The sequence below is a fragment of the Passer montanus genome, unplaced genomic scaffold, assembly GCF_014805655.1.
Source record: "Passer montanus isolate IOZ18808 unplaced genomic scaffold, ASM1480565v1 scaffold17, whole genome shotgun sequence".
Lineage (NCBI taxonomy): Eukaryota > Metazoa > Chordata > Aves > Passeriformes > Passeridae > Passer > Passer montanus.
Window position 1 is genome coordinate 11,203,692 of NW_024364270.1, and position 26,063 is coordinate 11,229,754.

A 26,063-nucleotide genomic window follows, 5' to 3' on the forward strand; every position below is an offset into this window, starting at 1 on the left:
GCGCCTGCGCGGGGCCCGGTGGCTCGGGGCGCCGGGAGAGGCTCCATGGCGCGGCGCAGCTCCCGGGGCGGCGGCACCAGCGGCAGAGGCGGCGCGGCGCTGTTGTGACAGCGGCTGGGACTGGCCTTCCTCCAGCCCCGCTCCCGAGCGGGGGCCCCGCGCCGGTGTCCCAGGGGCGCGGCGGCGGCGCTCACAGAGAGGAGCCGTGGCGGCGGCGGCAGCGGCGGCCGGGGGCAGCCCGCGTGTCACCGCCTCTATGATGAAATTCAAGCCGAACCAGACGCGGACGTACGACCGGGAGGGCTACAAGAAGCGGGCGGCGTGCCTGTGCTTCCGTAGCGAGCGGGAGGACGAGGTGAGCCCGCCGAGCACGTGGGGCGGGGGGCGCCGGGCCCGGCCCGGCCCGGGTTCGCGTTCCGCCGGCCCCGCCGCTGCCGCATCCTTTGTCTGGCCGCGGGGCGCGGGCGCCTCCCGGGCGCCCACCATCTTGGGGCGGCGGGGTGCGCGCCCACGTGCGCGGCGCCGCCTTTGTGCGCGGCCCCGGCGCCCCTCGGCAGGGACGGGGAGAGCAGGGAGGGGGAGATCGGGCTCTCCGGGCGGGGCGGGAGGGGCCGGGACACCGGCTGCAACGCCAGGGTTATCTCCTGTGTGCCCGTGACACGCGGAAAACCGGTTAATGTATAATGGCGCGTGGAGGGCAGGGCTGGTGTGTCATCCTGAAGGCGAGCCTCCTGCCCCGCTGGGGTGCGATAAAAAAGCCTGGGCTTGGAACACCTGGTTTTCCCACGGAAAGAGTAAAATGGGGCTTAGAAATGTTTTGCGAACGAGCTCGCGAGCGGCTGAGTTGTTGCTGCGGCTCTGGTTGTAGCGGGTAGCGCTCCCCCGGAATTTCATGTTGCAGCAGAGTCGGGAGGTGGCAACAAAGTTGTCCCGTGTTCCGAGCCAAGGTCAATGGCACTGCCCGTTATCTGGGAGCTCGGCTGATGGCTTCATTGCACAATGCCTTTTTAGATGGTCTCGGGCTGGAAGCGTCCCCTTTTGAGATTTCTGTTTTCTTTCTCTTGTCTAGCAGCCATGAAATAACTATAAAGGTTAGGGTTTTGCGGTTTTTCCTGCCTTTATCTATGTGCTGGAAGATGCTGGTGCCCTTCCCAAGCTGTCAGTACAACGAATGTCTTCCTTAAGCATCTACTAAGTAAATATCATGCAGTGGGAAGAGGCCTGATCTCAAAATACAGGCACTTGGGTTTAAGCAAAAAAAAATATTTCCTTTGTGGTATAAATATAACCTTGGGACCATGCTAATGAGTTTTTACTAGTATGAGGGAGAAAAGCACCCAGAAGAAATCTTGCAAGGTCTCATTATGGGTTACAGCTTTTCTTTAGTCTCTGGCACTCCAACACACATCACCATTTATGAGACTTTAATATTAATTTTTGGATGCTACTCCAGCTCAGACTTATTTGGAGTTGGAACACCTGAGCCGCTGTAACAGCTTTTTGCACCTATTGTAGTTGAAAATTCATGGCTAGGGTCACCTTTGTCAGTGATTTCTGTTCATTCTTCATTTCCTAATACAACTTCTTGTCATTCTCTTTCAGTCTTGCATCCAGTGAGATCACTGGCTGCTTCAGAATATTGTTTGCGTGTAATAAAATCCTTTGAGGCCAGGGAGGATAGCAGCAGCTTTGCTGGGCTGTGTAAGAAATAGACAATATGTAATACCCATACTGACCATTATTTCACTGCAGTTCTGTGTATGTTCTGGATGGAGTACTTGTATTGGTGGCATGAGGCTGGGCCTTGGCATCAATGCAGGTAGACATACTCGAGGATGAAGTGAATGGGAGAACATCAGATCAGATTTAGGACATAGATTATATGTGTGGAAACAGTTAAAATTGCTTTCTGACAAGTTATTTCCAGGAAAGCAGTGCCAACAGCTTGAACTGGCTTAGGAGCTGTATCCCAAGTGCCAGCTTCCTCTGTATCAGTACAGAATCTATTCCTTAGAAGTTTGACGCCTAACTAACTGGAATCACCAGCCATGTTCCCCAAACTGGGTGTTTGCTTCTGTCTTCTTGAACACTGTTGTCCAGGTAGTTTCTGTGTTGGTCTATTCCATGTACATGTCTTCAGTGTTTCTTTTCTAAGTCTCTAGAAAATGCACCATCAATTTTCAGCTGCATCTCCAGAGTGTTTAAGTGTGGTGTAACTTCTGGAGGAAAGAAACACAAGGGTGGTACCTGAATGGGTGGAGAAGAAGGGAACAGGAGACTCCTGCAGAAGTTATTGGGAGGTGGGGGTGCAGGGGAACTACAGCATAGAACAGTTTTCATAGTTATTTTGACTTACAGGATAAGCAAAGAGTTGCTTGACATTGGAGTTGAGAAAATAGAAACAACAGCTGAAAACAACTTTTAGCAGTACATTTCATCTTAGGAGTCTTAAAATTAAGCAAGAAATCCAAGTCTCAACCTGTCTGCAAGACTAGATTTGGTCTATTTTTCATCTGATTAGGTTCTATCTGGAGGAATGAGTGCCTATAGCAATCCTGTGATACAATTCTTAGAGTTAACCTTTCTTTCTACTTCCGTTCTGACTGTCCAAAAGGCTTGTCCCTAGCCAGTTATAGCTGAGCTTAAGCTTTTTCTCCTTTCTTGCACTTAGGAATGACTGCTCTCTACAGATATGTCAAAAAACTTTCTTAGCATTTTTTATGAACTTCAAGTCTTAAATCATCTTCTCTTGAAAACAGTTTTCTCTTTTGGTCATCATAGTAGCTCTTACATCTCCTTCCATTTGCCAAATGTATTTTTTAATGTGGGTGACGCTTGTGGGTGCTTTAGACGGGATCATGCTGTGCTGTGTAAAAAGTTGCTGACACTTCTCTAGCTATACCAGAAGAAATGTTGTAATAGGACCCATCTCTACCATGACTGTAAAGCTGTTGTGTAGTCATCTTGTGTTTCCTGGTGATGTCTAAGTCTCTTATTTGTTGACAGCTCATGAACTCTAAACTTGTACCAGAAATCCACAGCAGTGTTCTCACCTGAAGGTGATCCTTCTTCTGCAACTTCATGTGATGTCCCCTGTTAATATCATGACTTCTGGATGCTGCCTCTTGACTAAAGACTTAGGCATGTTCAGTAACAGCTTTTTGTGCCCATTTACAAAAATTGGGCAAGTCACTAAAACATTTAATATCTCTATTGTTCATCTAGCAAAATCTGCTTGTTATGGCTTCCTGGTCGATTTCTTATCCAAACTGCACTTCCTTTGCTGCCTGTGCAACACCTCGTTGGTGTTGATGTTACAGCTGAGTTTATGCACAGTGAAGTAACATGTCAATGGAAAAAGACTGGTCAAACCCATCCCTTACACTTCATTATATATCTGTTTGTTTTATTATTATTACACAACTGTTTACATTGAGTTAGCTTGCTTCTTTATTTCTCAACTTGAAACATAGGTGTGCTGTAGAATATTGCTGAGGTGAAATTCAGCCTGGTGGTTCCTGCATGCATTCTGAAATGCAGACACCAAACTCCTATTGCCCAGCTCCAGCACCCTGTCCAGTTAGACTTACTGCTGGGCTTGCCACTCCTGCTGCCAGGCTTAAAATTGTTGAGTCAGTTCTCCTGAGTGTTACAGGCTGCAAACTGGGCTTCCCTGCAGCCCTGCAACCTGTCCAAAGCTGCTGCTTTGAGAGCTGATACTGCCACTGAAAACCTGTACCCGAGATGACTGCTGGTTGTTCAGCTGCACCGCTCTGAAAATCCGTGTTTCTTCTTCAAGTGCCTCCACACAGAACAATTTAGTGCTATACGGCCCATTTTGGTTTAGATTTTGTTTCCTTCATGCTGTCATAATGTATGATTTAAAAAGAAAAAAATCCTTTAAAGAGGAGGAAACCCAAATGGCCAAGTAAAGTGTCCAGTAGCTTTTGGGTGTTAAAGGAGGTGGTTTCTTAGATACTGCCAATAAAGTGTTGCCTGTTTTGGTCTTACTGCTGTCATTTGGGCTGAAGAGAGAGCAAGATGGCTGGATATGAGCTGAAGTGCTGGTTCCTTTTGTTCTGTAAGGAAATAAAACAGTAATTGCAGGGACTGTCTGCCCTTAGAAAGAAAAACCATCCTGGAAATGAAGCAGGAGAAATCTCATTTAAAAAATAAAACAAGGCTGTGTGGGCATGCAGTGCATGGGGGGGTGCAGCTTTTTGCTTTGAACAAACAAGAAGCTGGTAGGTGTGTGCAGAAGGCTGATGGCATTCAGCAGCCAGGGATGGGCTGGCAGATTTGGCTGGGAGGAAATGCAAGTTTCTCTTGAGCAGCTAGGAGTGGATGGCAGCTTTAGAATAAGCCTGCAGGAGAGCCCTCTTGGCTTCCACAGGTTGGGGTTGTTCATGCAGTCAGTGTTCTGCAAACAGTAATTTTAGATAAAAATCCTCCTGTCTTAGGGTCTATGAAGGTATGCAAGAAGATTCTTACTTTTCAATGCATTGAACAAGGCAAGCCTTTAAAGCAGCAGGAGAAAATAGTAATAAACATAATTTTTGTAGCAATTTGAGTAACTGAAATAATTTTTAAACCTCATTTAATTTTTTTCTATCATCTACATCTTATAAAAATTAATGGGCAGTTATATTTAAGTATCTTGAATATAAACTTTTGAGTGCATTCTAATTACTTTGGCATCTGTAACAATTTAATTTTTTTTCTATCATCTGCATCTTACTTAAATATAACTGCTCATTAATTTTTATATCTTGAATATAAACTTTTGAGTGCATTCTAATTACTTTGGCATCTGTAACAGTGCTTTATGTAATCAAATATGGTACTGAAAGCCCTAGTTTAGTGTTAAGTCAGCAGTTGCTAGTAGCAGACCTAAAATAGTTTCATATGCAAAAAAAAGTTTCAAGCTTTTCAATTTTTAATTTTGCATTTGTTGTTCAGCCTTGTACATGAGATGAAAACGGGAGGGTTTTTTTTTTAATATTGAGACAGTAGTGAGGAAAAATGTATTGTTACACACCTACAGGAAATGTAGAATTTTTTTTGTCCCTCTGTAGCAGGGCATACACTTGCATTTCAACTATTTATCTTGTTCTTGAGTTAAAAATTATAAGCTCCTAGTGTTATAGCTCCTTTCTGCTCTGATTTAATAACTTCATTTATTTGCTTGTAGAATGTCAAGATAGATTAAGCATGGGTTTCTTATATCTTGTTATGGTGGTCATAGTTTAATCATTTTTAAAATAGTGTTCCTTAGTTTTGTACAGATGTTGCTTTATATTGGCAATGATTTTATTAAGGAAAAAAGCAAAATGTTATTTTTATGTGCATTGGTTTAAATGGTCTGAAAGCCAGAAGGACCTTTTGTTATGCAATCTGATCCATAAACCAGGGCCCAGAAGTATCACCTGGCTACCCTGGCAAAATGGAGTGTTCGAGGAATTATTTACATAAACTTGCAGAGTCATGAAAAATACTCCATACTTGAGATGGGATTTTTCATTTGGTTTCTTTATCATAACTTCAGTGTAGAGCACTCAGGTGTAAACACAAATAATTTGTGCTTTCAAATAACTTGGGGTATGACCATGGCTCCTTATTCAAGGCTGGCATGGTCTCCATAGTGGTATGGGTTACCTGCCTTGCATTATGGTGGTCTGTTGGAATATAGACATATTTTAAATGCCAGAGAACACACATTTCACTATGGGCTTCAAGCACACTGTGGCTTTTATTTTCTCTGTTTCATGTCCCTGCCCTGCTAATGGACAGGAAGAGTAATTAACATAGGATGATTGCTGCCTTAGCTTTTCCTCAGCATTTTCTTGACACCTGGACATCAACCAGAACAATCTTGGCTAGTGTTGGGGGGGCTGGAACCACCAGATTATCTTTAAAGATCCCTCCCACCCCAGAGCATTCTGTGAATCTATGATCTGCATGCTGTGGAAAAGGATACAGCTTGAAAAATCAAGACCTATAAACAGCTTCAAAAATGGTTCTTTATGATGTGTCTACAGAGGCAGTGTTTGCTTATAGTGTTTTCCCTGCAGGCTCATGTGGAGTTAAAGCTTGTGTTAATGTTAAGAAAAATTGAATGTTAGGTTGCTGTGGTATGATTTATGTCAGGTAACCAACTCTGGGTGCAAGACACTGGTGTTTATTATGTCCACAGAAAAGCAGCTTTCTGCAGGCATGGCATATGCACCTTGTTTTCGTGCTGGAATATTTTTTCACAAATTCCAACTGCTTGCCAGCAGTGGAAGCCTGCAGGTTTAGTGAGGCTGTGGGAATTCAACTGTCCACCATGGCAGAAATCTTCAGTCTTCACTCATAAGTCTTCAGATACTGACATCAGTTAATAATGAGTTGCCTTTTTTTTTTAAATTTTGAAACCTCAATTATTTTTTTTCCTATACCTATAGTATCACTTACCTATGCCATATGGATATGTTTAATGGGGTTGATAGTTGCTCAAAGAGGGCTGGGCTGAGGAGAGAAGGAAATATGGCTATACTTGTATAACATCAGGCTAAGATGTCCTGTTACAAAGCACTTTTTGCCCTGTTTTTAAGATGCTGTCTTTTTGAGCTAGTTATATTTCTGTTAAGATACTTGAAAAAAAAGGTCCTTTTAGCTTACTTGCACCGTCCTAAGTTTACTTAGGATTTAAACTGGTGGCAAAGTTTCTATTTGAATTGCTTCAGTGAGGCTCAAAACTTCCAAGTTCCTGTGAAATAGCATAGTGGCAGACTTCTTCACAAATACACGAATATCACAGCTAGATATATATATATATCTGCCTATATACACACATATATGCATTCTTATCTCTAGCTAGAGTTTGTAGGCATGTTTTTTAAAACATCTTCTGTAGATATGTGAGTTCACAGACCATAGGTTGATGTGTATTTTTTCCAGTCTTATTTGTAGAACTCTTGAAAAGCTTACTTTAATTCGGTGGCTTTTTGACTTAGTGCTTTTAAGCGCTTCGGTGAAACCAGTGCTACAAATGTAAACACTTTATAAGAAATTTTTGTCTTCAAAGATGTATCTCAAAGATAGAGAAGGCTAAAAGGTAACTGGTACTTGTCAAGAAATAACCTTGTCAAATCTTTACCTGCAGCTGAACACCTCTCAAAGACTTGGAGCTCTTGTTTCTGACAAGCTCTTGGAAGCCGATCCCTTAGTCAAACAGATTATGTTGCTGAGTAACCAGTAAAGCCCAGTTCTCCTGCTCAAGATTAGAACGTGGTTTCAAGTTAAAAAGAAATGGCAGCAATATTAATTTAGCTCTTCCCCTGCTACCTGAAATTGTGGTTTCTCCCCTGGTCTGCATTAGCAAGCAGGAGGGAGGAAGGTTGTTATGTATGGTGGATTGGGGAACTGGCCCAGTGTCAGAAGTGAAACTCGTGCTCAGTAAAAAGTAAAACTTTTTTATAGGCACTTGTGGGATGTTTCTTGTTTATTTGCAGGTTTGGTTTTTTTCAGGATCTCCTTTTGTCATATGTCTGGGTGCAAGATCTGCACCCTTCATCACACTGTGAGACCTGTCACATCTGTTTTTCCAAAGCATGCTAAGGCTTAGGGGTGGAAATGGAATGCTACAGGTGACTTGAGTCACTTCTTGTGAGGAAATGTGTTCTGACTGGCATGCCACAGTAGTACAGTGCTGTTCTATTCCTGCTATGAACATTTCAGCCAAAGAACAAAATGAAGTATGTTAAATAGCCAGAGGAAGACACTAAAATTCTGTGTCACTATAGCATGTTAGCCAGATACTTAAATTGAATATGAAATAAATTTTTTAAAATATTACAGCTATAATTGCAAGTGAAAAGCAAAACTTCTTCTGAAAAAAGCTGACATGTCTCTCCTTATTGCCATATAGCCTGAAAGTTAGAAGGTCTCAAAGGAAAAATAGTTTCCAGATCTAATTCTGGAGTATTATATAATTATACCCATATTTCTTTACCATTCATCTTCAGAATGGGGGAAAAGTAGCACTGACTGATACCCAGGTGCTGTGTTGCTGCTTTGAAAAGTGATATTCATGTAAAGTTGGGAGGACATTTCAGACTTAATATATTGTGTAGACAGAACCTAGTTTTCTGAGATGCATTCAAGATTTATGCTCAAATTAATGAGCGTTAGAATTAATGTGCTGCTAGTTAGCTATTCCTCTGCTGTTGTTCTAGCTCCTGTTCAGTGAGGCTTAATCATCTTTTAGAACCTCTGTCATAGCTGCGGACTGCTTTTCAGTCTGTGGTCTTTAAAGTGCTTTACTAGAGGCTCTTGAATTGGTACAGGCTTACTTTGGAAGGTTGCAGTGGTGCCTTTCTGCCCCAGTTTGTGCAGCACTGCCCCTTGAATAGCTGTGTCCTGATGGCTGTTGTGTGTGCAGGCTGGACAGAGCTTTCGTGGGGAATCTGCTTTTCATCCAGATCAGCTTCCTAAACTCATTATCCAAGTGTTGGGGGGAAAGTAAAGGTGTTGCAGTCTTGACTTGAATTAGCTCTTATAATGCTGTCCAGTGTGATCCTACCATTTTATTATTACTTTACAATAACTTTGGGCATGTTATTTCTCCATGTTTCAAAAATAAAGTAATTTTGAAAATTATTGCAGTAACCAATGAGGACTATAAGCAGTCACTCTCCTGAGAATCTTTTCAGGAAGTCAAATGTTCCTTACTAAATGCTGCCTGTGTAGCATTGCTATAGCAAGGTTTAAAGCTGCATTTTCCAACCTCATTGCCAAAAGGTAATTGCATTCTAGGACAAGAATACCATATTAACCTATAGGGGCACTGCAAAACTGTTTCAGAACTACTAAAATGAGGCAGCGATTCTTAAAATAGGAAAAAAGTGTTAGATAAAGGAAATCTCTTAACTGCAGTAGCAGGTTGACATATGCTCTCTGAGATGTGTGCTTTTGCCTAAAAATTTATACAGTTAATTCTGCAAATATGATCCAGTGTTTGTACGAGATGCTTTTCCTCGCTTCTCAATAGTGTTCCTCTGTTGGAGCATTCAAAGTTGTGTTTCCTAGCTTTTAAGGAAGCTTCTGAGGTGAAAACAATTGGAAGTTGAAAATGTTAGGGAATAAAAAAGTACTTACTGTTTGTATTCTTCCCTGAGCATCAGCTTATGAATGGTTTTAAAAAAATCATAGGGCTTGACTTACCCTTTTGGCTGTATTAGGATTAAACCATCTTTCTGGCTCTTTCAGGTGCTTGTAACCTTAGCAGACCAACCATGTAGGCTGAGTTTCCATATTGAGTGTGTTAAATTGTATTCACCTCCATCAGAGTGGATCCTGTCTTTGTTCTCAAAGAAGGCTTGGATGTCTTATCCTCTTAATGTTTCTGATGCCTATGAAAATATGCAATACATCTAACAGCATTTGACTGTTTTCTACCTGAGAGGTACCTTTTAATGCCTTAATGATCTTTTCTATACTCTGAGCAGTTTAAATCTTCTGAAATGATTTGTCTATACTCACCTTTCTAGAGTTTGGGAGCTGAATCCTTTGTCTTCCTCACACCTATCTTCTGAACAGTACACCTGGGCAGTGTGATGTTCTTTGCAGCTGAGTCACAAATGCTCAGAATGCTCAGCAGTCTTTTGGGAGTGAGGGATTGATTCCTTTTCTCTTGGACATTCCTTCTTTTAACTACCAGCTTTGCTATAAAGAAGGGCAGACTTGGCTATCTCCTTCAGGTAATTCAAATATCGAGTTGGACACATACTGGAGTAGTGGGAGCCATGAAGACAGGGTGTGCAGTGGGAAAGACAGGAATAGATGGGATTAGGCAGGGAATAGAGACCTTAAAGACATCTGATGACAAATAATTATTGTAAAATTGGAATGACATATTTTCAGTTTCAAGTTGGGAATTGCTTTGTTTTGAAATTAAAAAAATCCAGCTGAGGGGTTTGCTCTAGCTAATTTAAGGTTTATCCTTGTTTTTTTAATATAAATTGATTTGAATACAATTATTTTGTTAAGGTATAATGTCCTTTAGTTAAGAAAGATAGAAAGCAATTATATAAACTTAAACAATTTTCTACCTCTCTAGTGCTTAATATGAAAAAAGTATCAAGTTGAATAGCTTGTGGTTATAATTTGTATTACTCTGAGCTGTTGCCATTTTGGTCTTCTGCACTACAGGGCTACTAAATGTTTAATGAGTGGTTTTGACTTGAGAACGCTAAAAAGGCCAAAACTTCAGCACCTTTAGAAATTTTCAGTTGTTTGTCTGCAAGCTTAGCATTTATAGTGACCAAGTCTCATGATGCCACCTGCCCTGTAATAACCTTTTTGGTTAACCATATTATGGTTATGTGTATTGATAGGTGCTTATTACAAGCAGGCTGGCTAGCAGTTTCTCCTCCTCACTACACTCAAAGGTCATGTCTATTCCTGGACTTGGAAGTGAGGTGAAACTTGGCTGGTAACACTTAATGGAAGAATTTTTCCTTTGTTTCCTCTTAGCTGAACTTTGCAGCTGTACTTCTTCACCTGGCAGCATTACAGTATCTTTACCTTAGTCTTTGGAATGAGATAAGCTCAGCTGTATAACTAGACAAGCAGATTGCACTGCAGTACTCTGTACCTTTTTTGAACAAGAGTTATCAGCAGTAAGTCTTAGTCAGAGACATGAGAAAGGCAGTGATCACTAGCAAGTAATGCAACTCAAATCTTAGTCCTTTTTCTACATCTGGGGATACAGGACAGAGATTTCTTTGCATAGGAAGTATTTTTGCTTTTTTTCTTCTGAGCCTAATGGGGTTTTGATGTAAAATTTGTTGTGCATAAGTCAGAAAAAATACAGGTGTGTGAGATTCTGTAGTCTTTTCTTTTCCAGTAGACTATTGTAATCTGCTTGACCATGAGCCTCCTCAGAAAAGACTGGATTGTCCAGGCAGCCTAGGTCATATTTCTCCAAGTTTGATTATCTTCTACTAAGGGAAAGTGAATTGCTGCATTTTTGCTGCTGATTTTTGCACCTCTCTTGGCATGTGAGTGCAGTGTCAACCAATCACAGCTTTTTGGTGTCTTCATAGTTAAGTCACGTTTTTATTTACAGCCTTGTCATTTAGTACTGGGGGATGTATCTTCTGGCCACTTATACAGATGGAAATACCTCAAAACTACATAGAATGAAAAACAACATACAGAAAACAACAAAAACATGGAAGACTGATTGATGCTATACTGAAAAACTCTGTGGAATGCTTTTCAGCCTTACCACACAATCCTGCAAATGCTAGCTATCAGGTCTTGTTGTTTGTGGAATCTGGTTAACACCGAGTACGTTTTTGATAGCATTACATGAGGATGGATGCCTCATGCCTTAGTGACTTCATGTGTTAATGGTAAAAAAAAAAATTGTGCATTTGAGGATCTCAGGGATGTATCTTAGTGTGGTCCCTTGGATTCAGTCTGTAAAAGTAGTGGGATCACAGGAGAATAAAGCATAGAGGGAAAGATGTTTGAGAAAATGCTTCAGTTCCAGGCTTAGAGGTTTGGATGGTTGCTAAAATGAATTCCCAGGCTGTAACACTTGGGAGTTTATTGTATATGTAGCTGTAAAGCCTATCTACAAGAGTTGATGTATTTTAATGTTGATTACTTGCTAGATGTATTTGTTTCTGCTTTTTAAAAGGGTAATTTAAAGCTAATATATGTACAAACCCAGTTTAATAGTCTATTGATCAGATTAGCAGTAGTCAACTACTATATATAAAGGCATTAAAAAATCCTGGCTTTACACTACACTGCCAGAATGAGCAACCTGATTTATCCTATAGTAGTAATTAAGAGTTTTGTTTAGCCTTAACTAGGCAATGAATGCTGATTTTAAATTGTTCTACCAAGCTGGGAATGATTTAATGATAATCATCCTTTTGTTTATTATTGTTGCTAGCTTTCACATGACTGGATTGAGTGCTAGTTTCATCAGCAGAAAATTGTTTACTGCTTATATCTGGAACTCAGAAGTTAATTCATAACTTGATTTTTACAACTGTTTTTAAGCACTGCTTAAAGTGGTTCTTTGTAGTGATATAGGTGCTCCACCTAAGTGTTCAAAAACATTTTCTAAAATTACTTTTAGTAGAGCTGTGTATGCTCTGAATCTTTTGTTAATGTCAAAGGACCCCAGGAAACCAAAACCTTTGGCTGTAAAAATCAAGTTGAGATGCGTTTGTGTCTAACCTTATTGCTTCTGCTGAATATTCTTAGTTTTTTAGGTAGCTGAGTAAAATGCTTGAATTGACTGAAAGCATGAACGTTTAGATCAGATGCTAAGAATGCTTCTGTACTAAATGATGTCTCTGCTGTATTCCTTAGCATAGGAAAAAGCTTTGGAGAAATTAGTCCTACCCTAAAGGATTCTCCACTGTACTAATCTTGACTGCACATAAGATAAACATCACAAGACAGTATTTGTCAGATAAGGCTCTTCCAGGTGCACCTCAGTATGCACACATATCGTTGCATTCACAAAGCATGCAGTCATCTGAATTACACTCCCAGTTCCTGTAGGTGAACCTACAACCTATTTCCATGAGTGCCAAAGGGACATAGTATAAGTGGTAATCATCTCCCTGTTACTGTCATCAGAGAGTCATTTTCCTATTTAAGCCAACAGGGGGTAGGTTTGAAGTCCATAAAGGTGAGGGCTGGGATGGTCACTTCAGTTGTCTGGCACCAGTTAAAACTATAACCTTTAGACTTGAGGTTCTTGTTCTAGTCTTTTAATTACTTTTCAAGATTTGAGCATTGACCCTGCCCTTTTACTCCCCACAGTTGTCCTTTGACTTCAGGGTAGGGTTTATGTAAGTAATGCTTAGAATTGGAAGTCTTTTACTACACAGATGACTGAGTATGTCTTGGTAACTGGGACTTGTCTCAAATATAAGTTAAACTGCTTATTTTCAAGTAGTCCTGAATCAAGGTCTTATCTTCATAAACTTCTACTGCAAAATTACTCCAAATACAAGGTATCATAGTTTGTTGGACAGGTAGCTAACATCTGCTCTGCTCTGAATATTATGAAGTGCAGATCCTATAGACAGGGAGTTTAAAATTGGTGTGTATCAATGGCAGAACCAAGTTAGAGTCAATTAAGTGAAATTGAAGTGTATTGGGAAAAACGTTAAATTTAGAAATCAATGTGTTGTGCTTTTTTCCTCTTACATAAATGTTTAAAAGAAACCAAATTGGACAAGGGCCAGTGAAGTAATCTTGCTGTGTTTTAGTTATGCAATAGTGTAAGCATATCATGCTAACATAACACTTCAGTAACTAAAAAGAAGCTTGTTTCTGACTAAAAATTAGAAATATTTTCAAAGGTCTATTTTTAGCTAGAAGATGCCATTCCAGAAGAATTAGTTTAACTTCTCTGTGATGAAAATGTCTTAATTTTCATACTTTGCCATCTATATGATTTGAAGACTTAGTTGGAAAATACTGTTATTAGATTTTTGTTGTATGCCTTCACGTTATTCTGTATTTTCCACATTGTGTCTAAGCATCCAATGAAAGCATTTGTACAAAGGGATGGCAGTGACATTGTCTTGACTTAGTTTTATAAAACAGATTGGATGTTGACTGTTTTCCTCTTTTTCCAACTCCTGCTTGCCTGTCATGTTATCTTTCTGAAGTCTGTAATCCATCTGGCTAGGTGAATAAGTGCATTGCTGGAAAATCAGATAGTAGTGAGATTCCTGACTTGTGAGCTGTATTTAACAGTCACTTGCAATTATTTCTAGGTGCTGTTGGTGAGCAGTAGCCGGTACCCAGATCAGTGGATTGTACCAGGTGGAGGAATGGAACCAGAGGAAGAGCCAGGGGGAGCAGCCGTGAGAGAGGTGTATGAAGAGGTAACAAACACAAAACAAAGCAAAAAGCCAGCTGATCTGTGCTGCTGTTGTCTTCAGATGGGAACCAAGAAGGAAGAGAGAACTGCCTCCTTTATCCAGCACTTGACTGTGACCTTTGTGGTTATGAAATTCAGAGAACTGCAGTTCTCTGTGTTAGAATTGGGTATAGTGTGGTGAGGTGAACTAATCAACTTAGCTGCTTCTTTCATTTCATAGCTAAATTTCTGCCTGCCTTTACAAACAAGTACTGGAAGTAGAACTGTGACTTTATGCCAAATGACATGTAATAGTAGTGCAACATTTCTGTGTTTGTGAAGAAAATGTTTGACTTGCAGCTCTTTCAGAACAGAGTGAAGGTAAACTAACCATTAACATGCAGCTGCATAAGAACAAGAAATCAACAGACCTTTGAGGGCATTTCAAACTAAACAGATTAGAAGCTGATTTATCTGAGCAGTTGAGAATTCATACATTTATGGCTGCTTATCTATAAAGAAAGCACCATGGTTATAGTCTGCCTTCCTATCTCTGCCCCTATGACTAGGCAGAACAGAGCTTTCAGTCATGATGAATTCATGCAGTTTCCCTATACTACAACACTTTAATTTCAAATTCAGAATTCTGGGGTTTCATTTGCTGTTTATTTTTCCTGGGAAAGTTGTGAAAAATATTAAGTGTTTCTTTAATATCTAACAGCCATGTCTAAACCAAATAAAACTGCAAGAAATATCAAAATATCATACTTTTAAATAGAAGGTATAAGATTTTTCATAAATTGGATGGATTCTGGTAAGTGAGTGAATTACAGGATTTCTACTAGACCTAACCAGTTTTCTCATCCCATTTTGCTATTCCCAAAACACACTGATATTGTTGCTGATTAGTGTGTGTAATAATTTTTTCTATTAGCTATGCTGCTGGAGGAGCTCATTTTGACCCACACAAGACATACTCAGCCACAGGGTACAGTCCATTTGAAAGGAGCAAAGAGTTTGGATTCTAGCAATGAGTCAGCAAAGATTTAGGCTTCCAAGCAGTAGTGACACCTCTAGGGAAAGTCTTGTCTTCCCACCGTCACAAGTTCATGGGTAGGATTAAAAAGCCCAGTCTTCTGCTTAGTGTTCTTAGGAATGCTGGTAATTTTAATTGCTGATCTTTAATTAGAGTATAGTCCAAGGTGAAGGATAGTAAAGTCTCATCTCCATTTTCAATTAGAACTGTAGCTATATGTTTGGGTTTTTTTCCCTTGGTGGTAAAGAATGGACAGTCTCGAAGGGACTATGCTTTTTATGGTGTTTTGGAGTACAATATTAAGTTCCAGCCATGTTCAGCTTTGAGCTGTGCTTGCAAATGCATGAAGAGTTTTCACAGACTAGGGGCTTTAATAAGCAAAAATAATTTAGTTCCAGTTGTTCTACTCCCTCAGAATTCATGGGGTGTGATAGCTTGTATAGCTGATCAGACTTAGAACATCATACCTTTAAAGTAAAATATCTTTCAGCTACTGGCTAAGTCTTACATGCTTCCATGAGATTGCCAAATGCCATTTTTAAAGAAAAAAGAATGGTATTTAGGGGTTTGAGCCATGGAAATTCATACTGACCTTTCTAAAGGTAAATGTCCTTTCTATTTTTATACTAAGGTCAATGTCACCTGGCAGGCTGGTTACAGTACAGTGAACTGTTAAGAGTTTTGTGAATGAATAAACTTCAAAGAAAGCACAGTAGTGCTGGTTTGAAATGTTTCTTCAGTATTGGGTCATGCACAAACTAAGCATGACTCAGTATTTCTATTAAGTTATTAAAATGGATAAATTCATAGTGGGAATTATAATGGCATTCCTTAATGGTAGAAGTGTTGATAGCCCACTGGCTTTAAATAGCCTCACTTCAACACCAGCAGTATTTAGAACGTTAACTTAGAATGATTACAGAAGATCTTTGTAATTAAATGTACATGCATGGCAGTTTTTTCATAGTCTGCCTGTGTACATGTCATGGAGGGTTCTGTTTGTGTTAGTGATAGTGATTTTTACCTCTTCTGAATATTTAGTGTTTTATTTAAGATTGTCTGACATTTCACAGGTTATTGGAAATTGACAGTTGCCTTAATTATTTAGATGACACAAACTTTTACAAACCTGCAAGTAGAATACCAAAATGAAGTTACAGAATAAAGCAATCCCAGAAAGGTATTGAACCTCATCTAAATGAGGAGCTACTCCATTAATGAATTTGGAGCTTTGTCTTTAATTGCATAGTATGAAAGAGTAAAATAAGTTGTCTGCACATGCACTGTTCAAAGAAAAATTATACAAATGAGAGGCAAGCCAGTGATGCCCAGCCTTGTAAATGGAGATGTTCTGTGAACTGTGAACTGCTCCCTTTTCTGGCTCCATCTCACAAAAAAGAGACTCTTGCTTTGTTTGTCTTAGTAGTGTATTGAAAGGCCTATGAGAAAATATGCAGTTCCCCTCAGCCCTGTGCAGAGATAGTTTCTGAGAAGAAGAGGGTGATCCTGAAGATTAATTTGCTGCAGCTGTGAAAATGGCAGTAATATCTAAGACTTCTCACAGGAAATAAGAGGAATTAGCTCCAATGAGCGTCTAATATTTGAAAAATGACTGGGTGCTACAGACTAGAACTAGTTTGGCACTGCAGAAATAAATAAAGCACACTCTCAGCTGAAAGATGAGGGCAGATGTAGTCAAGCATTTTGTTTTATAAAAGTATGCAAAAACTTTTATAGAGGGTAGGAGTAGTCTTGCCACCATCCCTTCAGAAGTGTAGCCAATAAAATGGCTACAATACTGTCCTACAGATGCCAGAGTTAAAAATAACTGAAATCTTTCAGATCTTAAGCAACTTGCTGCCCTGGTAGGCTGTTAGCTTAGAAATGGAACTGCAGCATGACTCTGGCTCCATCTACAGGAGACAGGCGAGCCTGAGCTCCTCTGAGACTGCAGTACCTCTCCAGCTCAACAGGAGTGACCTCTGGGCCACACTGATTATGGCATGAAGTGGAAAATTTTCTCTCTTGAGGCTGGATTTAGACTAACGCTAAAATATATGCATAAGATTCAGATCTGAGGTCCTATTTGCAGAGTACTGACTTCCTTGGAGAATTGTTCTGGGGAAGTATAGCACTTAATTCAGCAGCTTGTCTGTCAGAAGAAAGCTGGGATTTTTCAGGCTTTTCTCCCAAAGTTTAGATGGCCTTACACACTTACAGAAGCCTTATAGGATTCTGTTTACTTGAAGAACCATATTTTAACAGCCATGGGTACATAAAAGCCAAAGGAAGAAGTATGTTTTATGTGAGAGGCAAAATGTCTAGAATTTAACCAGTGCATTGGATTAGATTACCATTGGGAAAGGGGGAGCTGCTTTTGATGTTCTGGGGATAAAGCTGAAGTATTTCTTGGTCCTCTAGCACTTAAATTTGACACATTTTGAAGTACATTATGAAAAGAACTTGAAGGAAATATTCCCTGTTAGTAAGAGCACTTAAAAGATCACTGTCAAATTCAAGATTATATGAAGATTATTCAGTTGAATACTGTTTTCAGGAAAAAAATCACAAGACTTTGAATTACTATTCAGTTGAATATTATTTTCAGGAAAAGAATTACAAGCCTTTGAATTACTACCTTTTTGCACTTTTGAGTGTAGAGGTTTTAAAAATACAAAATACACTGCTGGTATGATGCTACATTTTGGAAACATGTCTAGTTGAGTAAAGAGTAATGAGATGTCACTTATAGTAATCACATTTATGTCGCAACATCTGGTTGCACCAAAGCTTCACTTCAAGCTTTGGGGAGTTTTTACACGTGATCTAATGGAGTGCTTCTAATAGTTTCATTCAGAATTACTTAGCTAAGTGTATTTGTTTAAACCATTGATTTGCTTGGAGAGAGAAAAGAGAAAGTGTTAAGTAAATTCCACTTAGAGTAGCATTGACAAATTCACATTGTGACTATGGTGACAAAATTTCTCTATGAAAGCTATTCAGTATCAGTAAACCTAGCTGGTCATGGTGGAGTTGCCACATGTTAAATATTACTTGTCAGACTCTAGCTTGAAGTGACACTGTAATGCTGACAAAATTAGGACTGATCAGTGAAATAATTTCTTCAGCATGCTGCTTTTCATAAATAAGTGCTTTTTCATTACCCAGTATAAATCACAAGCAATCTTTAGTGCCTGTTGTGGCATAGCTTACTCTTTCAGCCCAAAATAAGGGCCTGTCACTTTCTTAATTAATGTGCTGCTTAATCACCTATCTATCAGGTCCAGTTGTGTATTTTGGCTTTATGAGCTCTAACAGGTACCTTGGCCATCACAGCAGACAAACAGAATATTGTATATAGTTTTGCATTAACTTTTGCTCTAGCTCTTGTTCTAGATAAGCAAAATGCCTTGATAATTTTGCAGGGGCTGTGATTGGGCTTCCTTCGTCAAAATGGCTTAATAAATAACACCAGCCGTCTGCTTTCTTTAAAAAGACAGTCACAGAAAACATTCACTTGTAAGACTTTGACTGGACTTATGGCTAAAGCCTGTCAGAGTTACTCATTAAAATGTAATGAAGATCCATATGGTCCTTTATATAAATCCATAAGACATCAATAACTGTCTTTGGCTAAAGCTGGAAGCAAAGACTGAAATCTAGAAAATGTCATCTTAGCACTAAGAAGCCCTATTTTAAATATTGGTTATATAACAAGACAAAAACCATCTAAAGATTGTCTGCCAGTACACAACATATGTCTTTGTGTCAGTCATATGGACTGAGTTTTGTTTAGAATTAATGGATGATCATAAGTGATGTCCCTTGGAAGAGGCATTATCTATTACTTTTGGAAAACCAAACCTTAGAGTCGTAGTAGAAAGTAATGACCACCTTATCTGAATTGATAAAAATCACAAAGCATAGGCTGATACAGGGATTATTTTAAAATACTGGAGTAAAACTCTGAATTGAAAGCCTTTTGTAATCATACTAACTAGAAAAAGAGTTCAAAACTGCAGAGAATTGGGGATATAAATTTGGGGTTTATATTACATGACAAAAGCTACTTTTGTATGAAAACCAACACATGAAGTCATTATGCTGCAAGGTCCATGCAATGACCTACAGTTTAATTTATTATTCTATTTTAAAAACTTGCACTTAAATTTCTTTGCAAAATAGCACTGGAGTTTGAATGATTGCATCTTTAGATTAATTCTAATACTACTTGAAATTCTCCTGTCCTTTCCACTTTCCTGGATTATTTCAGTATTGGGTATGATTTATCTATTTAATAAAATCCAGTGCACTAAAAATGTGGTAATACAGTATTTTGGCCTGGATGGAAACCTTGAAAGATTTATGGATTCTTTGATCCACTCATTAGGACAAGCTTTTGTACTCTAATACTCATAAAGAGTCTAAAACCAGAATCTCTAAAATTAATGCAGCACTATCTAATTAAAACTTAAAACTCTTTACTTAAATAACCCTAATAAGGAGGAGTATGCTAATGTAGGATGATGGCACAGATGCTTTATTTATTTTTTTTTTAATTAATACCAAATGCTAACACTTTTTTCTGTTTGTTTTGTAGGCGTAATGTAGGATGATGGCACAGATGCTTTAATTTTTTTTTAATTAATACCAAATGCTAACACTTTTTTCTGTTTGTTTTGTAGGCTGGAGTAAAGGGAAAGCTAGGCAGACTACTTGGGATATTTGAGGTGAGCTATTTCCTTTGAGTTCTAAAAGCAATGGTTGGTATGTGAAAACTGATAAGCTGCAACATCAGACTTAAGTTCATAAGTATTACCTGCCTATAATTTTGCAGTGTTGCTGAATCTTCTACATTAGACAGGACTTTAGGTATTACATGATCTGTGAAGATTTGAATAGGAAGAGTTCCAAGTACTTATACCAGTTTCACAGAATATTCTCAGTTGGAAGGGACACCCAAAGATCACCAAGTCCAACTTTAAAGTGAATGTCTTGTACAGGGATCAAGCCCATCACCGTGGTGTTATCCAGCACCAAGCTCTCACCAGCTGAGCTGATCTCAGGTCATTTTGGACCTTTGCAGAAAAGGTTAAATTAGTACTTGGACAATATCTAGATGGAAAAAAAGAGAAAAAAAAATCCCTAAAAACCAAACCATTCATAGAGTTAGGATTTCTGAACCATTACACCAGCCTTTTTTGAGGCACTCTTTTGACTTTTCCTCTCTGGTTAGATTTTGCTGAAATAATTTGTCAACTTTCACACGTGTAAATTGATGATATGAAGTCTCATTATGGCTTTAATTCACTAAAAAAAGGCCAATGCTTTGGACAACAGATACAGCAAACCTTTAGCAAACTATGTAGTTCAAAACATCTCTTTGATGATATAAACATCAGACTCTGAACTACTCTGAACTCACATTTTTCTGGTATGTTTTGGGTTTAACAGTGCAAGGACACATGCTAGCTACAACTCTATTTTAGTCCTGCTCAGGTTCTAGACAAGAGCAGAATGTAGTTTTAATAGTCTTCAGCTCCTAATACATCCAGTGTTACTATGTTGTGCTGTATATTGTCTCAGTTAGGTACAAATCTTCACCCAGCTTTTACAGGCAGTGTATTCCTGAGAGGGATTTCCTGTGTGAAGTATTCCTTAGTCATGTGTCCCAGTGTGTGAAGCATGGAAGCCATGACACAATTGGAGAAGCTCCTGAAGCTTTATAGTTAGTACTACTCACATTTTTCTGGTATGTTTTGGGTTTGAGTATGAACTGGATGGTCCCACACATCAAAAACTTGGCTGTGTTTTGACTCTGCTGGTCAGTCTACAAAAGTATTCTCCATTTCCCAGCTCAGACCAAAAAACTCAAGATAATCTATCATATTTTTGGCTTAAGACAGGGCTGCAAAGCATGATGATTCCTTGGTAGTTCAGGTATATGTTCTTCTGAAGCCATTTACACCAGCTAGATCAGAAGAGAGAAAAATTGGTGTTGTGTCACATTTCTAGGTTACTTCTAACTTAAATCAAGGCCCTACTTTAATATCTCAACAGGCCCCCACAAACTGTTGTTGCTACCATTGAGGGGGCCACACCTTGTGACCTGGGGATGGAATTAAGACAAGATGGAAATAAATGCTGCTGCTGAGTCCTCTTATTCTGGAACTACAGCCAGAAAGGATATGTGTTATAAATATATGAATCTCACTTAATGGTGATACTGACAAAGAACTCCTGGAGAATTTTTATTTCCTAGTAATGCACAACAGTTCAAAAGTATATTAAGCTTGTGAAACACAGTTTAGTGGAAAAGGTTATTTGCACAAGAATACAGCCATCTGTTAGGGGAGCTAGGCCATAGCATCTTAGTTCTTAACATAGCTGTAATTGTAGATGGTCCTGGTTTTATTAGGAGTTCAGCTCTTTTATTAGTTCAGCTCTTCTCCAAGGGGAAGGATGGTTTAATTGGTTGGGTAGCACCTCAAACACTGCCACTGGCCTGCTTTGGAGTAGCAGGGAGTAATGTCTCTGCCAACCTCACATGGACTGGCTGCAGCATAGTGGCCTTGCCCTGAGCAGATAGCTGTCAGCTCTGTGTTTAACCTGCCCTGTGCAAAACACTTGCCTTTGAAACAGCTGGTGAGTGCTGCCATCATGGCCAACCTGCTGAATGAGCAGATCTAATGGTTTTTGCATTTGGCGTGACTGAAAGCATAAGATATTTCATCTGCCTTGCTCACAGAGTGAAATTTTACAGCCAGCATTGTGTAGGTGACATGGCCACATGATGCAGTGATTCCATCTTGCAAAAACTTTTTGGGTGTTTTTTAAATGACCTTTTGTCCAGGAAATGCATTGTGAAAACAGTTTTAGCAAATGTGGAGTGCTGTGGTAATTTACAACACATGTAAAAGATAAGTACTAGTACTTATCTAGGGCAGTACTAGTGGACAACTGCTAATATTTAGCTGGATGACCAAGAACATACTTTGGCCAGAATTTCACAATCTTCAAAATTGTTTGTATTGTCTTTGGTTTGGTTCAGTGTTTTTTAGTCTAGTAAAAGAGAACAGCTGTTTCAAATAAAACTTTTGTTTTCCCATCATTTTGGGTCTCATCAGTACAGATGTTTGTTTAGTGAAAATAAAAGCCAGGCTTGCTGGCAACTATGCTTTAGAGGTAAGTAATTTCTGATCTTGTAGTTGTGGTAAGTCTGTGAGTTATTTAGATGAGAATTTAAACTTGTATTTCTAATATTCAAGCAGAACCAGGATCGGAAGCATAGGACGTATGTTTATGTTCTTACTGTGACGGAAATCCTGGAAGACTGGGAAGATTCAGTTAATATAGGTAAAGTAATTCTCTGTCCTTATGTGCTACGCTTCAAAATGTCGTGAGCAAACTCTTTTCATTTTTCGGAAGCAGTTTGTGTAATTCGGAGGAATGCTAATTCTGTTCTTGAAAAAGTCAAGGAATGCTGTTCTTGCACACGTTAATACATAACTAGAGTTGCTTCCAACATAGTGTTACTCTTATTCTTAGCATACTCTAATTACTATAACATTATCACAGAACAAATATTGTAACTTTTAAAGGCCAAATACTATACTGCCAAATTGTTTTTCCATAAAAAGTAGAATATTTTACTGTCTGATACTCTAGGGTATTTTTGAAAATGTCTTTGACCCTAAGTAAGTGGTTTCTGTATGTTCAAGCACAGTACTTGTAATGCTGTAAAACCACTGAATTTTTAACAAGATCATCATTGATCTTGCTTGTATGTATTTTCAGAGACTTTGAATTTTAGGACTAAAGGACTAACTTGTAAAAAGTAAGATGATCTTAAGCTGATCTTAGTAAAGTCTTGAAACTTACATAAAATGTAAGTTTTAAAGCTTACAGCTAACCTGAGTAACTCCACATATGGATGCACTTGGAGACTGAGTATGGAACATGGCTTTTGAAATCAGACTAAGCCATTCTCATGCATGCATGTTCAGTGTAAAGATTGGTTTTCTGCTGGCATGACAATGTAGGATGGCAGCATCAAATCATTTCAATAACATCACACTTTCCTCTAATGAGCAGATGTGGCTTTTGGAGCATATAAAGAATCGTAGGAGTTTCTGTCCAGTATCTGCTTCAAGAGAGTTACCTGGAAGGCTTTATTATGAGTTGCATTTCAGTTAGCTTGAGTGACTCTCTTGTGTTAATCAATTCTTTCAAGGTCTTCTCATTCAGTCTTTTGCCTGACAACTTCAACTTCCAAAGAACTGAGAAAAAGTTAATAACTAGATAGCAACCAATAGTGCTGTTAACATTTTATAACTCTGTTCTTTCTTGTGGATTGTACTCATTCAGGAAGGAAAAGAGAATGGTTTAAAGTAGAAGATGCAATCAAGGTCCTTCAGTGTCACAAGCCGGTTCATGCAGAATACTTGGAAAAACTGAAACTGAGCTGTTCACCCACTAATGGAAACTCTGTGGTTCCCCCTCTTCCAGATAATAACTCCTTATATGTCACTTCTGCACAGACTTCTGGGTTGCCCTCTACTGTGAGATAAGCATTTGGATTACCTTTTTATTTGTGTCATCACAACAGGAGACATCTGTGATCACATGTAGGCATCTGTATAACTGTCAGTTCTAAGTGAAATATGTGAATGTGTCATAATGTCAAATTTATTTGAACATGTTTTTCTTTTAACAATGTAAAGTAGTATTTCAGCAAACCAAAGCCATATAGGGATTTTTTAAAAATGCCTTAATAGGCCATTAAAAAAAAACTTGACTATATAAATTTATAAATTTACATATCTGCTAAAATAAAATATGCATCTCAGTGGTGTTCAGCTTATTTAAAATTTGTGAGTTCTAGTCAGTAGTTAAAGCTTGAGCAAATAGTCTTATACTAAACTCCTATTTGGTATCCACAGATGAAGTGCTAAGACCTTAAGCTGGCAGCATTTGGGTAAATGGATGTGTTGAAGGCAGAGGTGCATAAGGGTGATACAATAAAGCACCAAACCACATTCAGCCTGTAAGGAGCAAAGGATACCAACACAAAGCACTGCTTGCCTCAGTTATCCAAAAGGTTGCTTTGTCCTATGCAATCTTCATATAACATAAAACTCTAGGGCAAGAACAAGAACTTTGTCTTGCAGCTACCAAAACTATCCACTAGACTGTAGTTTCATCACTTGGTCAGCTGGTGAACTGTCAGAAGATTTGTGTGAAAAGCATTGTAGATCTTTCTTCCCCCCTTTTTTTTTCCTTTTAACCTTGATACATGTTTTGTTCATGGTGTGATTACACTGCAGGTTCCAGAAAGTTCTTTCTTCAATTAGAAACATCTCATGTGGTGTTCCTGCAATCTGCTGCAATTTAAAAATGTCTGGAGGAAAGTAAGACTTAACCAGGGGCACCCTTAGGCTGCAGAGGTGTCTGTAAGCAAGCATGTGTTGAGGTGCCTTGCCCTGCAGGAGCCAGTGCTGGGCACAGGAGTGTTGACAGCTACTACACCAGTAGAGAAATAATACTCCTTTGTCCTAGTAGAAGGAGTGCTGAAACCCCCCATTTTAAGTTAATTCTTAAATCCCTCTCTTCTATTGTTTGAACATCAATTACTTTAGCTTCTTCAAATAAAAGCTGGCCTCTTGGTAAAAATATAGTTGGAATAAATGAGGTACAGCTAACAACCTCCCTGTTATAATTATTTCTCCTGCTTTTCATCCAAGAAGATGAAAACTAAATCCACTGTTGGTCTTAATGTTTTTACCATAGGATTACTCTCTCTGTATGTGTGTGTGTGCATGGTTTCTTCTACAAGAACACAATCTAATCCACATGAACATCTGACTTCTGAATTTTTTCTAGGATTTAAACCCAATTGTACCTCCTTTATATCCAGCCAAAACAGGTCGAGGTAGACCACTACCTCATGTGTGAAGTTTATTCTGGGTAAAGCTCATTCTCTTATACAACATTTGAACCTTTGTAAATAGTCCAACTAGTAAATAGTGAGTGTAAAATGGAAAATAAATGTAATTTAAACCTTTTGTTACTCAATACACAAATGGTTAACTTCTACTTTTTTAACACAAATTGTGTAAAATGCTGCTATGAATTTTTTTGTGCTGTTACACTTTTTTAGGAAAAAAATGTTGTTGCCACAAGTTGCTCCTAGAAAAACAATCTTGTGCCATATGTAAATGCAGTGAAGCTAGGGAGATAGATGATCTGATCTCTTAATGCTGCTCTCTTTGAAGAGGCATAAATACTACTGACAAGAGGCATGAGCCACAAAGCTGAAGACTTCTGAAACAGTGGGTAGGACACTGCTTTCCATCCCTCTTAGCTCCTAGTCCAGGTCACTTCCAGAACTGGAAAGAACACACAAGTGTTCAGGTGCACCTAAAGGTGGAAGTATTGCCAACAGCTTGTCCATCCTTTCAGCCACGAGGTGGGAGGCCAGGGAGGAGCATTGCTGTTTCAGCAGTGCACACGTGGGAATACCTGTTTTACACTGAACCTGTTCCAGACTGGGACACCATTTGCTCAGCTCACTACTTTAAACTGTTCTGCCAGATGAAACAGGAGAAGGAGGGGTTGAGTATAATGAATGTCTAATTTCTATTAAAATCATACTCATGGTGTGCAAGGGTACCTCTGGCTCCAAAGCTGCCTTTAGAAGAATGAATCATTTAGCTCCCTTTTTTGATCACTTTAATGCTCACTTTTTTTGTTCAGTAGTTATTTTAACACTTTAAATTGAGCAAACTTGTATAGGTTTTCTTGTAACAAGATTATACCAAATCCATAAAAGCTAAAACAGAATCCAGAGTTTGAGTTTTTATTCATTTAAAAAAAAAATGCTCTGTCTCCATTTCAGATTCTTGGAATGAAATCAATCCAAGCTTGTATGAGATTTAGTGGTAATGCATGATCTTATTTTGTAACTCTTGAATTATGTATTTGATAATAATGTAAAATGTACAGTATTGCTGTTGCTAACAAACTCAGAGTTGATTGCCTATAAATATTTTTGGTCACACACATTTGAGCTGTTCAGTAGTGCCAGACAGATTTTTTTTTTTTTTAAACAGCATTTGTTGTACAAATCTCTTCAGTCTCTAT

General features: G+C 38.9%; 1 protein-coding gene across 2 annotated transcripts; it reads left to right on the forward strand.

Moving 5' to 3' along the window:
• Nucleotides 1-26,026, forward strand: NUDT4 (nudix hydrolase 4). Of its 2 annotated transcripts, none has more exons than XM_039703952.1 (5): nt 1-355; nt 13,800-13,910; nt 19,607-19,651; nt 22,190-22,277; nt 23,289-26,026. In XM_039703952.1, exons 1-5 carry the CDS (start codon nt 257-259, stop codon nt 23,489-23,491), a joined length of 546 nt encoding a protein of 181 aa, XP_039559886.1. In that variant the 5' UTR covers nt 1-256; the 3' UTR covers nt 23,492-26,026. The 2 variants fall into 2 exon arrangements, with proteins under 2 accessions (XP_039559886.1, XP_039559887.1); XM_039703953.1 differs by having other exon boundaries at nt 22,193-22,277.
• Nucleotides 26,027-26,063: the final 37 nt, after the last annotated feature.